Consider the following 17,444-nt stretch of genomic DNA (forward strand, 5'->3'; position numbering starts at 1 on the left):
CTGAGCTGGATTTGAACTGATTCTGAGTTATATTTTACTGAGCTGCATTTGAGCTGATTCTGAGTTACATTTTACTGAGCTGCATTTGAGCTGATTCTGAGTTGAATTTTACTGATTCTGAGCTGCATTTGAACTGATTCTGAGTTGAATTTTACTGATTCTGAGCTGGATTTGAACTGATTCTGAGTTGAATTTTACTGATTCTGAGCTGGATTTGAACTGATTCTGAGTTATATTTTACTGAGCTGCATTTGAACTGATTCTGAGTTGAATTTTACTGAGCTGCATTTGAGCTGATTCTGAGTTATATTTTACTGAGCTGCATTTGAACTGATTCTGAGTTGAATTTTACTGATTCTGAGCTGGATTTGAACTGATTCTGAGCTGGGTTTTAGCTGAGGTTCAACACTTTGGGTTCTTTTACCCCCAGCACCCCCAAGCTCCAGCTCTTTGGTCACCTCTATACTGAAGTAGCCTCTGTCCACGTAGTCCCCCAGGAAGAGGTAGCGAGTGTTATTGGGTGATCCTCCCACTTCAAACAGCTTCATCAGGTCAAAGAACTGCCCATGGATGTCACCACACACTGGGGGAGGAAGAAGAGCACAAAAAAAGAGACAGAATTACCAAGGTGAGAAAAGCAAGGCCACAACAGCAGTGAGGAGTTGGGTTAATGTGGACAGAAATGTGAATTTTGTCACCATCTGCTGAAGGTGGGGCAGTGCCTCTGATCTCCTGGCACATATTATCTGCTAATGGGCCATTGTTAAAAACCAGCTGGGCAATCATCTTTATCTTCCCATGACCCACCCTTCATCCAGGAGGTATCACCTGTTAATGGGCCATTGTTAAAAACTGGGTGTGGCAGCGATTCCTATCCCTGTGGGAGATATCTCCTGTTAATGGGCCATTGTTAAAAACTGGGTGGGGCAGTGACCCTGATCTCCTGGCACACATTATCTGCTAATGGGCCATCTTTAAACCAGCTGGGACAATCATCTTTATCTTCCCACAGCCCATCCTCCCTCCAGGAGATATCTCCTGTTCATGGCCAGTGAGTCCCAGTGCATGGCTGATAAAATTCCATCATCCCACTGGGAGATGCTCCAGCCAGGGCAGGAGCCAAGCCTTTCCTACCCAGAGAAAAACTGAGATTTGGAACAGCAGAGCAGCCTTTCCCACTGGATTCCAGAGGAAAACCAGACCCTTCCACATCATCCCTGCACCTTCAGAGGAAACTGCACCTTCTCCAGGAGCACTGCTCCAGCTGAGCCACATCTGCCCCTGCAGGAGGATGCAGCACCATGGAATGGGACTGTGCCACCACCCTGACTGACTGACTGTGTCAGCTTGGATTCTGACTCTGGCAGGGTTTGGGATTGTTCTGTGTAATACTGCATTTCTATTTTCATTTTCCTAATAAAGAACTGTTATTCCTATTCCCATATCTTTGCCTGAGAGCCCCTTAATTTCACAATTATAATAATTTGGATTTAGGGGGTTTACATTCTCCATTTCCAAGAGAAGCTCTTGCCTTTATTGGCAGACACCTGTCCTCCAAACCAGGACAGCGTGGCAAAATCCTCTCTTTTGACAGCTCAGGAGAGTTAAAAACCAAACAAAACCCCCCTGCTGGGGTGATGCTGGTTTGTTATTTTGCTCTCCAGGATTCCTGGCTCTGACCTGTGATTGGAGCCTCCACCTCAATCATGGTTTTCTCGTGCCTCAGGATGGCGGCGCCGTCGTTGATGATTTTCAGCGCCGCCTCCTCCTCCAGCCTTCCCTCCTTCACCAAGTGGCTCTTGAGGACATCCAGCCTGGGCTTCCCATCCTCAAACACCTCCTTCAGAGTCAGCCTCTGCGTGGGAGGGAATGGGACAGCTGCAAAGGCAAGGCAAGGAGTCAGCACCACGGAGCTTCTCGGAGACAGCATTTGCTTCCCGGCCTCCAGCCGACAGCCAGAAATGGGATTTTCACTGCAATGATGATGTGAAACAGCCAGAGCTGCTGATTCACCTCTCAGCTTGCTTAAAATCCCACTAAATGTCACCTGTGCCTGTCCCAGAGCTGCCTCCCAACCCTGAGGGGATGGGGTTTGAAGCCACCAAAGATTCCATGGGAATATCAGCAAAACCAGGAAAAGCAGGAGCCAGAGAACCAGGTAGGAGGATCAACATGGAAAACTTTGACTTATCAGGAAACCACACAGCCCCAAAAAAGCAGAATTTGTTCCTCTTAACCCCAAGAATTCAGAAAGTTTCACCCCCAAAAAGCAGAATTTGTTTCTCTCTTCCAAGAACTCAATTTCACCCCAAAAAGCAGAATTTGTCCCTCTCTTCCCAATGTCTCAAAAGTTTCGCCCCCAACAGAGAATTTGCTCCTCTTTTCATCCCAATACTTCAAAAAGCTTCACCCCCAAAAAGCAGAATTTGTTTCTCTCTTCCAAGAACTCATTTTCACCCACAAAGAATTTGCTTTCTTTCCCAATCTCTCAAAAAGCTTCACCCCCAAAAGCAGGATTTGCTTTTCACCTCAAAAAGTTCCACCCCCAAAAAGCAGAATTTGCTCCTCTCTTCCAAGAACTCCAAGTTTCACCCCCCAAAAGCAGAAGCCTCTTAAGAAAAGCCTCTTATCCCACAGGGAGCTGGCAAAAACCTCCCCCAAAAAGTGCTGCAAGCTCTGCTGTCCACCTTGCCAGGCACCCCCAAAATTTGGAATACCTGGGATGCAAGTCAGATAAATAAATAACAATAAATGCCTGTCCTCATCCATCACTCTGCTCTGCTGAGGCCACACCTGGGGCTGTGCCCAGTTTTTGGGGGGATCAAGGGGATGGGGAGAGGCTCCAGGTGTGAGGTTAAGATTTCTGCAGCTCTGTTATGCTTAGAAAACATCTTTTACTAGAAGGAAAAACTTTTTTTTAACTCATTAGAACTCACACTGCTACTTTGGGATTTAAAACTTTTCACTTACTAAAAGCACTAGGGCTCACACTAAAACTTACTGATTTATTTATCTTAAAATTTAAACTTATGAGTGGTTTAATACACTGTAATTTATCTAAAGGTTTTTATTGTATTTTTGCACTTTGATTTCTCCCTGAAGAATTCAGAGGATTCTCCAGCTCACTGGAGGGACTTTGGGGCTCTGCAGAAATCCCTGGCAGGAGGGGACACTGGGGGGATTTTGGGATTTCTCCCAGGGAACAGGGACAGGAGGAGAGGGAATGAGCTCAGGCTGGAATTTCTTCCTGGAAATGGTTAAATATAGGAAGGGATTGTCCAGGGGTGTCCCTGGATGTGGCACTCAGGGCTCTGGGCTGGTGACAAGCTGGGGATTCTGGAGCTGCCCAACCTGCACACCCCATGACACACCAAAATATATTGAATTTTCCAGGATGGAGCTGGGCAAACAACCCAGTGAGAACAGCAGTGCCACTGCTCCTTTTCAAATGCAAATCCTGCAGCAATTCACCCTGAAAACCCAAAAAAACCAATTTTCCAACCCCAGGGAGTGCAGGAGTGGCTCTGATGAAGGGGGAGCTGCAAAGAGGTGGCTCCAATTTGCAAATTTGGATGATTTTGGAATTGTGTCCCAGAGCCTTCCCTGCCAATTCCAGGTTTGTACTGTTCTGTTCAAAAGGAAAAAATAAATAAATACAAAAAAAACCTCTGGAGATGGATGAAACAAGCACTGGGCAGGATTTTTTCCCCTTTTGGGTCACTGCAGGGTTGGCAGGGAGGGAAGATGTGGGGCTGATAAAAGGATTGGATGGGATGAGAAAAGGCAAAATGAGCAGGGTGGAAATGGGGCTCCAGTGGAAAAAGGGATTTTTTTGGGATACTGAGAGGTTGGGAAATGATTTTTAATGTGGTTGTCCTGGGGGATTTGCAGCACTCTGAGAGGACATGGAGAGTTAAGGGTGGGAGAATTTGGGGAATTTGTTTTTCCACCACCAGCAGCACAGGGGAAAAAAAAAAAAAAATCCCATTTCTCTCTATTTCTGTCCTTAAAATCCACTTAAAATTCATTTTCAGCAGGGCTGCCCCAACCCTACCTCCAGAGAGAGGAAGCAGAGTGATCCACAAATGATTGTTTATATATTTCAGCATTCATGACTGAAAAAGGAGCAGCAGCTCCCCTGCTGCAGCCCAACACTGCTCTGGGAAAAAAATCTTCTGAATCCCCCAAAAATCATCCCAAAAAATCCTCAAAAAGAAACCCCAGAGAGGTTTTGCTGCAGCCCAACACTGCTCTGGAAAAAAAATCCTCTGAATCCCCCAAAAATCATCCCAAAAAATCCTCAAAAAGAAACCCCAGAGAGGTTTTGCTGCAGCCCAACACTGCTCTGGGCAAAAAAAATCCTCTGAATCCCCCAAAAATCATCCCAAAAAATTCCAAAAATCCTCAAAAAGAAACCCCAGAGAGGTTTTGCTGCAGCCCAACACTGCTCTGGAAAAAAAAATCCTCTGAATCCCCCAAAAATCATCCCAAAAAATTCAAAAAAATCCTCAAAAAGAAACCCCAGAGAGGTTTTGTTGCAGCCCAACACTGCTCTGGGAAAAAATCCTCTGAATCCCCCAAAAATCATCCCAAAAAATTCAAAAAAATCCTCAAAAAGAAACCCCAGAGAGGTTTTTGCTGCAGCTGCACAGCTGGGAGTGAATAATAATAAAAAAAAAAAAAAATCCATTCCTTGTGAAAAATGAGGTTTATATTTTAATTTTTGTTTTATTTTAGATTTTAAAATTTTTAATATAAAACAATACATAATGCTTGGTTGTTTGGTATTTAATTTAAAGAGACTTTTTACATTTATTAGCCTGTTGTACATTTATGGATCTTTTATAGATTTTCAAACTTTTTTATATTTTAGGAATTGTTTTATATGGTTATTTTTTGAGTTTGTTTTTTTAGATTTTAGAGTATGGGTGGTTTTTTGCTTGTGGTTTTAATTGATTTTTATACCAGTTTTAATACGGGTTGTGGTTTTAGATTTTTATTAAAATGAAAGAAACTAAAATATTAATTAAATCAATTTTTATAGTGGTTGGTAATTGATACATTAGTAGTAGGTGTTTTTTACTGGGTGATATTTAACTAAATAATTTATTTATCACAAAGATATTTATTAGTTTATGCTACTTTTAAAGCAAATTATATCTTAAAAACTATTTTTACACTAGACATGGAGTTTTTTGATCCATTTCAAGCTGATTCTGGGGCTCAGAGTGGAATAATGTGATGAAATCCAGCACTAAAATTACATTTTTTTTTGCTGGGAAAAAGGTGGATTTTCAGTTTTTGGCATCTGACCACCCTATTTCTCACCATTTTCCATGGAATAATCTTTATTCTCCCCCAAATGATTAAACCACATGAATTTTTGGTGATTAAACACAAAATGTCTTTGCTTTAATAATCTTAATCCTGATTTCTGGGAGGTTTGTTTTTTTTTTCCTTGTAAAATCAGGTGTGTTTGTGTTTGATATTTTGATTTTTTTTTTTTTTTCCCTTGGATCAAACTCTGATAAATCATCTGTGTCATTTTCCAGGGTTGGCAGGGGCAGCTTGACCCTGTTTTGGCACAGAGCTGCTTGTTCCAGCTGCAGGGGAAAAAAATAAAAATAAAAAATAAAAAAAAAGAATTAAAAAAAAGTGGAACTTCATCACCTCCCACCTGAGGAAATCAGTAATGTCTCCCTTGTTAAATAAAAATTAATATCAAAGAAAAATCACCAAATAAAGAAGACATTTTCTTGTATAAATGAAGCAAGAGCCAGGAATTATTATTATTATTACCATCATTTTCATTATTATTATTATTATTATTATTATTATTATTTATTGTTGTTGTCATTTCCATCTGTTTTCTCCTAAATTTTTGCATGTTCCAATCCTTTTTTTTTTTTTTCCTCTGGGTAAGGAACTTCCAGATTTCAGAAGCTTCAAACACTCACAAATAGAAAAGAAAATTAAAAATAAAAAAATAAAAAAAATCAAAATTCTGCTCCTGAAGCCTGGAAGTGCTGCAGGAAAACCATGAAATTTGGGTTTACCTGAATTTCTCTAGATCAGCAGCTCTTTTAATGGGATGGAGTTAAAAATATCTCATTTTTATCCAGAATCCTGTTTGATCCTCACCTGGATTCCTTTTTGTAGGACAACCAGAATTATCTCCTCACAATAACCCTAAAAATACTTTTATTGCAAAGAGCTGGGATGAAGCCACAGAGCAAATTCTGGCCCTGAAAAATCAAATTTCCAGAAGGAACACCCAAAATTTGGGAGAGTCTGGGGCTGAGCAGGAGCCAGGTGGGTTTGTGGTTAAAAAAAAGCAGCTGTTGGAAATGAAAATGGAAATAAAAGCAGAGCACAGGAGGCTGGAAAATCACCCAGAATTGCAGGAATTCAACCCAAAAATCACAGAATTGCAGGAATTCAACCCAAAAAAATCACAGAATTGCAGGAATTCAACCCAAAAATCACAGAATTGCAGGAATTCCCCCCTCAAAAATCACAGAATTGCAGGAATTCAACCCAAAAATCACAGAATTGCAGGAATTCAACCCAAAAATCACAGAATTGCAGGAATTCAACCCAAAAATTGGCCAATTCCAGGGTTGGATTGGAACTGGAAGGATGAATTAGAACTGGAAGGTTCAATTGGAACTGGAGGGTTGAACTGGAACTGGAAGGATGAATTAGAACTGGAGGGTTGGATTGGAACTGGAGGGACGAACTGGAACTGGAGGGTTGGACTGGAACTGGAGGGTTGAACTGGAACTGGAAGGTTGAACTGGAACTGGAGGGTTGGATTGGAACTGGAGGGTTGAACTGGAGGGTTGAACTGGAACTGGAAGGTTCAATTGGAACTGGAGGGTTGAACTGGAACTGGAAGGTTCAATTGGAACTGGAGGTTTGAATTGAATTGGAACTGGAGCGTTGGACTGGAACTGGAAGGTTGAACTGGAACTGGAGGGTTGGATTGGAACTGGAGGGTTGAACTGGAACTGGAGGGTTGAACTGGAACTGGAGGGTTGGATTGGAACTGGAAGGATGAATTAGAACTGGAAGGTTCAATTGGAACTGGAGGGTTGAACTGGAACTGGAGGGTTGAACTGGAACTGGAGGTTTGAATTGAACTGGAACTGGAGGGTTGAACTGGAGGGGTGAATAGAACAGCAGAGCTGCTCACAAAGCTCTCCTGGCATTCCTCCCAGCCCACATCTGTCCTGCCTCTGGAATGACCCTGCCCAAGCTCCCTGTGGGTCACAGATCTCACAAATACTCTCATGGGCACTGGGTGTCCTCAGGCTCCCTGCTCTGATCAAATAAACCCACAAGGTGCTCTGAGTCTGCAGCTCACATCTGGCTCCTCAGCAGTGCCACTGAGGAGGATTTTCCTGGGATTGTCATTGAGCTAATCAGCCCAGAGCTGAGTCCTCTCAGCAAGGACAGCCCAAAACTGCAATTCCAGCCTGGAAAAATATCTCTGTGGGAGATTCTCCAGCTCTAGAAACTTTCCAGAGGTTAAAAATCAATGTATTCCCAGGAAATCATCACTCAATAAAGCTGGTGTCTCCCTTTCAATGTGGGATTTCAGGGAGTTGCTGTAAAAGCTGAAGAGGGAAAGGAGGAGGGAATAAAGAAGGGAAAAGGAGGGAAAATGAACAGGAAAAGGAGCAGGAGAAGGAGCAGAAGGGAAGAGGGAAAAGAGGAGGAAAAGGAGAAGGAAAGGGAGGAGTAAAGGGAGGGGGGAGGAAAAGGGAGGGAAGAGAAAAGGAAGGAGAGAAAAGGAGGGGAGGAAAAGGAGGAGAGGAAAAGGAGGAGAGGAAAAGGAGGGGAGGAAAAGGAGGGGAGGAAAAGGAGGAGAGGAAAAGGAGGGGAGGAAAAGGAAGGGAGGAAAAGGGAGGGAGGAGGAAAGGAGGGAAGGAAAAGGAGGGAGAGAAAAGGAGGGGAGGAAAAGGAAGGCAGGAAAAGGAAGGGAGGAAAAAGGAGGAGAGGAAAAGGAAGGCAGGAAAAGGAAGGGAGGAAAAAGGAGGAGAGGAAAAGGAAGGCAGGAAAAGGAACAGAGGAAAAAGGAGGAAGTTTGGAGCAAACAGCTGCTGCTGCTTTAAAGGAGAGTGAGCTCCCAGAGGAGGCGGGAGGGGATTCCTCGATGTCAGCAGAGGGAAATTCTCCACCCCTTTGCCAAGGCTCGGCCACTCCCGGCTCGTTAGTGCAGCACCGGCCCGGGAACGTGCCCCAAAATCCCCTCTGGCCAATGGAATCCTGGGCTAAGCAACCCCCAGAAACGCTCTGAGCAGCCAGTGGAGCCAGCAAAAGCAATGGCAGCATTAAATGATCAATTGTGGTTGGTTTTTCTTCCCATCTCTGGTCCCAAATCCTCACCCTGACTGGGATAAACTCTGTATAAAACATTCCTTGTAAGATTCTTACTCCCAATTTTGGGAATATCTATACCCACATATAGATACACCCATATGGGAATATCTATACTGATGGTTCAAAAAGAGCTGCAAACAAATTCAAATCTGGATAGCAGCCAGAGCAATTTGCAAACAAACAAACAAAAAAAGTAGTCACAAAAAAATGGGGATGAATCAGTCCCAGTGCTGCTTCCAGAGCAGATTCCCAGACCTGCCAGGGTGAGAGGAGCAGCAATTCCAGCCTCTGTGCCCTGGTCACTCTTCCTCCAGGAAATCCTGGTGGTATTTTTCCAAGACATCACCTTTGGGATAATATTCTGCTTGAGAAGCCATTTTAGCACGTTTTGCTAGGCTCAGCAGCTGATAAAAAGGGAATATCTTGTGGAGAAATCTAGGTTGACACCACTTTTGCCTGTTGTGAAATTCACCCTGGGAAATTCATCGTGAGAAATTCTCCCCTGATCCACCTCAGAGCAGGGAAAATGCTTTTAAACTTTTATTTTACAGACCCACCATGGCAAAAGGAACACTCAGATGGAAGGCTGGGAGGGAATTTTGGAGAAATAACTCCATCCTGAGCTCCTCAGAGAGGCTCCACATGCAGCTGTGCTCCAGTGGGAACAGGGAGATCACACAATCCCAAAATGGTTTGGGTTGGATCCACCCCTGGCCTGATGCTCCAGCAGCAAGGCTGGAAAATCAGGAGAACAGCTGGACATGCTGCCAGGAAAAATCCTTTCAATCTGCACTGAGATTCCTTTTTCTTTAGAGCACCCACCCTGCATCCTCCACCTCACCTCTGCCCTGAGAGCTTTTCCCAGGATATTTGCAGATTCCCCATCTCTGGAATTATCCAAGACCAAGCTTAGAGCAAAAAGCTGCAATGAGACAAACTTGAAAATCCTTTTCCACCTCAAACCATCCCAGGATTCCACACTCCCAGGAGAGCCAAATCCTGCATGATGGGCTAACAATTCAATAAATAATTGAAACAAGCAATATTCCCTCCCTGCTGTTAATGAAGTTCGATTCCATTAGGAGCTGAGCCATCCCCTGGCAGGATGGGGCAGGGAATACCTGGAAAAGCAGCCAAGTGGGAAGGATCCTGGACAAATATAGATCTGCAAGGAGTATCTTTAGATTAGCAGGCAGCTCTGCCCCCACTGAGACCCCAGGATTTACCTAAATAGCTCCTCCAGCACAGCCCAGAGCTGGGAGCTATTTTAAGCCAGCACCCTGCCCTACTTCCTAAGGAACAGCCTGAGTGTTCCAGTGCATCCCTCCCCACATAAAAAACAACATTTTGTCCTGATAGCCAATTCATCCAGCCTCATTTATTGCTGTGAAACCCTTCATGGCCTTGAGTGGGGAAAATGGGATGAAGTTTGCTCAGTTTGATAGGCAGAAAAAGAAGATTAAAGGGTGAGATCCTGGGGAAACACCTTCCCCTCTCCAGCACTCACTGCTATTCCCAGAGGGAATAAGAAATAAATCCCAGCCCAAACCATCAGCCCTGATGTTGGTTTAATAACATTTCTGTTAATTAGCACCTTCATTAGCCAGCAGAGCATCCCTGCATGCCAGGATCCAGAGATTCAGCCCAAAATCAGGCACCTCAGCAACACTCTGCTTGTGTTAGCCCAAAATATTTACCTTTGGCTTCATTTTTGGGCTGGCCCCTTTTTTCCCCATTTATGGATAACCAAGTATCTTCCCTGTTTATATGCAACAGTATTAAGAATATTGGAATTATTTGGACAAATTGAGGTTTTTTTTTTCTGGAAATCCCCCCCAAAATCCAACATTCCCAATAAATCTGATGGGATGCCAGCTTTAGGGACTGCCTCACCCCACTCCTCTTTGAGCTCAGCCCAGCCAAGTTGCTGTTTTATGACACAATTTGCTTTTTTGGGGATCCCCCTGCATGTCCTGACCCTGGTGGCATTCACACTTTTCCCTTGGCATCCCAAAGTTCTGAGCACATGGACCTTGGCCTTGATTCCATTTTTAGCCAGTTCCAGAGCTCCTTTTCCACCTCAGCTATTCCTTAATTCCTGCAAAAACATCAACATTCAACAAACCAAGCTGGCAGTTTCAACCCTCACAATTTTCTTGGTATTTGAAGGTTTCACTCAATTAAAAACCTACTTGGGAGTTTTTTATCAGTGCTTGCTCTGTGATGAAAATCCTCAACCTGGAGAAAATCCAATGCTCCAGTTCCCAGAGTTGTAGTGATATTAAAAAATATCACCTCATTTCACCCCAAAATCACATTATTCCATCCTAAAATCATATTATTCTATCTCAAAAATCACATTATTCCATCCCAAAATCAACTAATTCCACCCCAAAATCACATTATTCCATCCAAATATCACCACATTCCATCCCAAAATCACATTATTACACCCCAAATCACATTATTCTATCCCAAAATCACATTATTCCATCCCAAAATCACATTATTCTATCCCAAAATCACATTATTCCATCCCAAAATCACATTATTCCATCTTAAAATCACATTATTCTATCTCAAAAATCACATTATTCTATCCCAAAATCACATTATTCCATCCCAAATCACCTCATTCCATCCCAAAATCAACTAATTCCACCTCAAAATCACATTATTTCATCCAAATATCACCACATTCCATCCCAAAATCACATTATTACACCCCAAATCACATTATTCTATCCCAAAATCACATTATTCCACCCCAAAATCACATTATTCTATCCCAAAATCATCTCATTCCACCCCAAAATCACATTATTCTATCCCAAAATCATCTCATTCCACCCCAAAATCACATTATTCTATCCCAAAATCACCTCATTCCATCCCAAAATCACATTATTCCATCCCAAATCAACTCATTCCATCCCAAAATCAACTAATTCCACCTCAAAATCACATTATTCCATCCAAATATCACCACATTCCATCCCAAAATCACATTATTACACCCCAAATCACATTATTCTATCCCAAAATCACATTATTCCACCCCAAAAATCACATTATTCCACCCCAAAATCACATTATTCTATCCCAAAATCACATTATTCCACCCCAAAATCACATTATTCCACCCCAAATCAATTCATTCTATCCCAAAATCAACTAATTATACCCCAAAATAAATAAACTAATTCCACCCCAAAATAAACTAATTCCACCCCAAACAAACCCAGGAGATTCCCACACAAACTTGAAATGTTTTCCATTTGGGGGAAAAAATAATAATTAAAAAAAAATAAAAAATCCAGACTGGACATGGCTAAAGCTGCCTGAAAGTTTTTAAGGGAGGACAGCAAAGCAAAACTTGGGGAAATTTGGATTTTCCAGGACATCTTACAGTGCCAATATCCTGAATTTTTAAAGGATTTGTCATGGATGCAGCTGGACACAGCTCAGCTCCCCTGAGGATTTCACACCTTCCAGCAGAAACTCAAAATTCAACCCAAAAAATGAGCAGAAAATTTAAAAATATATATATATTTATCTGTTGATGTATCCACTGCAGCAGCTCAAAGAATCATTCCCACCTGCCTGAATAATGGGGATTTTTTTTTTAGGATGTGGATCTATAATCTCATGGATGCATCAGGTAATTTAAGGTTAATTTTGGGTTAATGAAGAAAAACAAATTCCCTAAATCCTCAGATTTCCAGTAGAAGATTCCCCAAGTGATCTGTGGAGACCAAAATTTGGATATTAATGGTGTTTATCACCATCAATTTCCTGCTAAAATTAAGCTAAAATGAATAATTCTTGCCTGAAAAATTTGAGATATTAATAAGAAGGAAATCCTGAAAAATCCCAAAACCTGAGATTTTAATAAAAATAATTTCTTGAAGCACCAAAAAATCTACAATCTAAAAAAAAAGCAATTCATGGCCTATCTCAAAAATGCAAGATTTTAATAAAAATCATTTCTTGACACACCCCAAAATTTGCAATTTTAATAATGAACAAATTTTAGGCCCAAACTGCATTTCCTCTGCTTAAATGTAATTATAGTTCAGGCCTCCTGCAAGGCCCTGGAGATGTAAATATATAGGTTAAACATAGTTAAAATTCCACATCCTATTTAATTGCAGGCATTTTCCACGGAACAAAATGAGCTTTTTATCTTCAGCTTTTAATTATTAATAACCATGCCACCACCTTTCAACAATAACCCTGACCTGAGGATATTTCAACCCAAATTTCCACAGCTCTCCTGAGGGGGAATAAAATGCGATTTTTGGGATGTTTTGGGGGTGATTTTGAAGGAGTAGGTTTTGAGTTTTTACATGATATTGATAGGGGTTAATAAATGTAATTAGTAGGGGTTTTTTTTTGGGTTGAGAGGGAGCAGCAGGATGTCTGAAAGGGATTCCAGGGATCTGGAAATCCCAGGAAAAAAGGAGAGAGAGCCGAGTCAGCTGAATCATAATGGCTGCATTGACATTACCTTTCCTAAACACAGGCAGCTGCCTGGGATTTACAGGAGATTTACAGACAGCACTGGTCACTCTGAGACCTACAAATCACCACAGCCTTGGGATCCCCAAAAATCCCTGAGTGCTGGGGGATTATTCCTAAAAAAAAAAAAAAAATATGAAATAAAATCAAATCAAGCTTCCCCCCCGGAGCCTGAGGGGCCTCCACGCTCCGGATCCCCTTTCCCTGGGTTTGAGGTTATTAACATCAAACATGTGATCGGCCACATGACAGGCTAAAGGCTAAAAAGGAAAAAAAAAAAAAAAAAATCCAAGGGGGGTAAAAAAATAATAATAAAAATCGCTTGGGTACATGCAGAGGGGAAGGGAGAGATGGTGGGTGCAGCTCTGTGGGTTTTAATCATTGCTGGAAAAATCGGTGCTTTTATTTCAGCGGAGAAATGATGGAAGCCATGGAGGGAGGAGGTTTAATAAGGGGGTGATTGTGTAACTTGGAGCCTCCCGGGCAAAGTTGAGGCTCCCGCTGGATGTTCCCGGAGCGCGGCGATGAGGATGGCAGCGGATCCATGAGGGCAGAAAATGTGCATCCCCCTCCCCTCCTGTCTCCTCTCTCCAACCTCCTCCCCAGGCAGGAGTTTCTCCGCTAACGTAGTTCTCTCCTCATTAACTGCTTCGGTGTCTTCTGCTCTTTCCAAAATAGTAGCGGCTCTACCGGGGCCGCGCAGGGGGGCAGCGGGCTTGGGGAGGGGGAAAATCAAAGGAGAATTTGGGGGGGCTGGAGGGGTGAAGGGCAGGGAGGGATCTCACGGCTCCTTCACCCCAAAGCTTCAAGGGAGCCCCCCCGTTTTAGCAAAGTGGGTTTTGGGGTGGGATGGGGATCATCGGTCACGGCAGGGATGTGGCTCTGCTGTCACCCCGCAGAATGGAGGGAGGGGGCTGCAGCCTTTAGGACCCCTAGAAACGCCCCCAGATCAAAGAGATGATCCCCCAATGGGCTCCTCTGCAGAGGTTTCTGACAGAACCTGGGTGTCCCCCCAGATCACCCCTGTCCCTAAGGGGGTGTCCCACTGGACCCCCCCAATCCCTGGCAGCTCCAGGCCTCTCCTCCTCACTCTGTCTCCCCAAAAAATCACACTGTCCCCCTGATTTCCAGCCTCCCCCCAGCCTGAGGGTGTCCCCCTCAATCAGAGGATGAACCCCTTAAAACAGATCCTCCTTAAATGGGGGTCACCCACCAGAAGACCCCCAGCTCCTTCCTTTCTGTCCTGCCAGAACAATCCCCCTTCCCCCCAAAACCACACAGTCCTCGCCCTCTCTCGGGGTTCCCCCAAGCTGGGGACCCCCCCTCAAACGAGACCCCCCTTCCAGAACAGGATCCCCCCACCCAAACCTTCCCCCTCCCTCTCTCCGGGTTTCCCCAGCCTGAGGGGGGAACTCCGCTAACCGGGGGACCCCCTCCCCAAACCAGACATATTCCTCTGATTTCTCGGGAATACCCCCTAAACCAGGCTCCCCTTTCTCCCACATCCCCTCTCCTTTCTCCCAGCTCCTCCAACATACGGATCCCCCCAAAATGAGCCTCCCCTCTTTTCAATTTGGAGACCCCCCCCTTTAACCACGCTGCCTCCTCCTTTCTCGGGGTTTCCTAAAACCACGCTTCCCCCCCTCCTTTTCTCCGGCCTCCCCCAAACCAAATGCCCTCTCACAAACCATTCCCCTTTCCTTTCTCAGGGCGACCCCTCCCCAAAACCTCGCTCGCCCCCCATTTCTCGCCCCCCGCCCCGGCGCCCCCCGCGCAGGCAGGGGGCGCCCTCGCCGCCCCCTCACCCTTGACGATGCGCTCGGTGGTCGGCAGCTTGTTGTGGCCGCGCCCGGACATGGTGGCGGCGGCGGCAGCAGCACCGCTCCCCCCGCCGCCGTGCCCCGCTCCGCCGCTCCCCTCACCCCGCAGCGGGGGCCGGACCCGCTGGGCTGCCCCGGCAGCGGCGGCGGCTCCGCGGCGCTGCGCTCCCCCCGTCCCGCCCCCGCCGCCGCCGCCACACCGCCCTCCGCCCTCTGCCCCCCCCAACCCGCCCGCGCCTGCGCCGCGCCCGCCCCGCCCCGCCCGCCATCTTGGAAGGGGAAGGGGGCGTTGCTAAGCAACGGGGGGGCGGCAACATGGCGGCGGCGCTGAGGGGGGAGCGGGGGGATGGCGCTGAGGGGGAGCGGGGGGATGGCGCTGAGGGGGAGCGGGGGGATGGCGCTGAGGGGGAGCCCGGGAATGGCGCTGAGGGGGAGCGGGGGGATGGCGCTGAGGGGGAGCGGGGGGATGGCGCTGAGGGGGAGCGGGGCGATGGCGCTGAGGGGGAGCGGGGGGATGGCGCTGAGGGGGAGCGGGGCGATGGCGCTGAGGGGGAGCGGGGGGATGGCGCTGAGGGGGAGCGGGGCGATGGCGCTGAGGGGGAGCGGGGGGGATGGCGCTGAGGGGGAGCGGGGCGATGGCGCTGAGGGGGAGCGGGGGGATGGCGCTGAGGGGGAGCGGGGCGATGGCGCTGAGGGGGAGCGGGGGGATGGCGCTGAGGGGGAGCGGGGCGATGGCGCTGAGGGGGAGCGGGGCGATGGCGCTGAGGGGGAGCGGGGCGATGGCGCTGAGGGGGAGCGGGGCGATGGCGCTGAGGGGGAGCCCGGGAATGGCGCTGAGGGGGAGCGGGTCAATGGCCTTCCATGGGAAGCCATTCCCTCATCCCAAATCCCAAATCCCTCTCCATCTCTCCTGCAGCCCCTTCAGACCCCCTCCCAGGCTGGCTCCACAGCTGATATTCCTTAGAAAAAAATAAATGTTTTAAGGAAAAGGAAAAACACTTCTATCTGTTCCTACCACTTGAAGATGGAGGGTAGTTTTGGATGGGATGTTAAGGAATTCCTCGCTGTGAGGGTGAGGAGGGGCTGGGATGGAACTGGATGTGCTTTAATCAAACCAAACCATTCCAGGAATTCCATGAGCGGATCCAGCACCGTTTTTTAAGGTAACTCACATTTCAGGCTTTTAGCAGAACGCAAAGATTTTGTGGCAAATAAAAACCCACCCAAAGCCCCTCTAGAAATGCTGATGGGCACGAGCAAGTCCAATGCTCACTGGGACCTTCCTTGCTTAATAAAACATTCATTTTTTTACAAAACACATGTCACGATTTGGTATCTTTAGCTGCAACAGGGTTTCTAAAAATTGTTTGATGATGGTGAAGGGATAGAATGGTGTAGAAAAAAGGCAGAAAAGGGGAAATAGAAAAGCAAAGTTTGCTTTTTTTTTTTTTTCCTAGGGGAGGGTAGGAAACAAGGAAAACAGAGGAACCAGCATCCCACACCTCCCAGCCAAATTTATATTTCAGATAAATTAAAAAATTAAATTAGTAAGAAAAAAAAAAATTAAAAAAATAAACAAAATATGTTTTTTGTAGGTGCAAAGGCCGTGCCAGGCTGGGGCTGTCAGTGCCACCTCCTGTCAGCCGTGCTGCACTGCACAGCCACAGAAACCCAGCTGGAAAAGCAGGATTGCATCACCCAGACAAATCCTGCTGCCCACCCCTGCATCCCACACCAGCAGGGAGCACGCCTGGGGGCCTCCAGCATTACAGAATATATTTTATTTATGGATTTTTACAAATATCTGTACAAGCCACGTGACAATTTATTTCTTTTTTTTTTTTTTTAAAGTTAACGCTCTTTGTTTCGGCGCGTCCTCTCCTCCGACACCTGAGTTTATAATTGAAATACTGAGATGGAAATTGAGCTCCCAGCTGGAGAGATGGATGAAAATCCACAAGGAGCTGGATTTGGGTGACTTCCCATCCCTTTCCCTCTGGCAGTGCCAGCCTGCCCAGCCTGGGAACAGCTCTCCTTGCTGGCAGGGCAGCATCATTTCTCAATTATCTCACCCCAAATCTCCAGGCTGCAGATTTTTCAGGAATCAGGGATAAATAGGAAATGAGAAGACAGGGGATTTGTGATTCCCACAGTGAATCCTGCTGGCTCTCTGCCACTCCCCAGCTCTTGGGGACCTCCAGAGGGGACAAACCCCTGGATTCCTCCCCGTCCTCCAGTGCCCTGCCAGCCACACGGAGTTTCCCAAGTGATTCCTTGAGAGAGAGGAGAGGAGAGGAGAGGAGAGGGCACCTGTGCCAGTGAAAGGACTCAGATTTTCCACATCCACTCAGTCAGCTGGCACTGCAGCTCTCTCAAGCAAGGAAAATGTTTGCAGTGCCACTTTTGTCCTGGAAGCAGGAGCACAGGGAATGCCTGCGAGGTGCTGGATGGTTGCCAGAGGCAGCAGGGCCACACGGCTGCTGTGACAATCCTCAAGTGACACCACAGGGCAAAGCAGAGCCTGTCTCTCCTTGAGGGATCACCCAGGTGAAGGGTGATCCCAAAAAAACTCCTCTAGAAGTTATTTAGGTTTGGGGTGCAGACAAAGCCAAGAGCCAGGGTGAAATGGCCAGAGTGAGAGTGCAGGTGATGATCCATGAGGATCCTGAGATCCCTCTGGAAAAACACCTGGCACAGCCTCAGGTTTGCTTTGCTCAG

At 46.0% G+C, this 17,444-nt stretch overlaps 1 protein-coding gene across 1 annotated transcript in view; it reads right to left on the bottom strand.

The window, feature by feature from the left end:
• The window catches only part of PPP3CC (protein phosphatase 3 catalytic subunit gamma), a gene marked incomplete at its 3' end in the record, with an annotated part of 34,330 nt that extends 19,414 nt beyond the window's left edge, over window positions 1-14,916 (bottom strand). Inside the window, 3 exon segments of the mRNA XM_079328974.1 lie at window positions 459-583; window positions 1,681-1,878; window positions 14,712-14,916. Coding sequence (XP_079185100.1) covers window positions 459-583; window positions 1,681-1,878; window positions 14,712-14,763 — 375 coding nt within the window. The 5' untranslated portion in view covers window positions 14,764-14,916.
• Between the last annotated feature and the right edge of the window lie 2,528 nt (window positions 14,917-17,444).

Source organism: Erithacus rubecula, assembly GCF_903797595.1.
Source record: "Erithacus rubecula genome assembly, chromosome: 29".
Taxonomy (NCBI): domain Eukaryota; kingdom Metazoa; phylum Chordata; class Aves; order Passeriformes; family Muscicapidae; genus Erithacus; species Erithacus rubecula.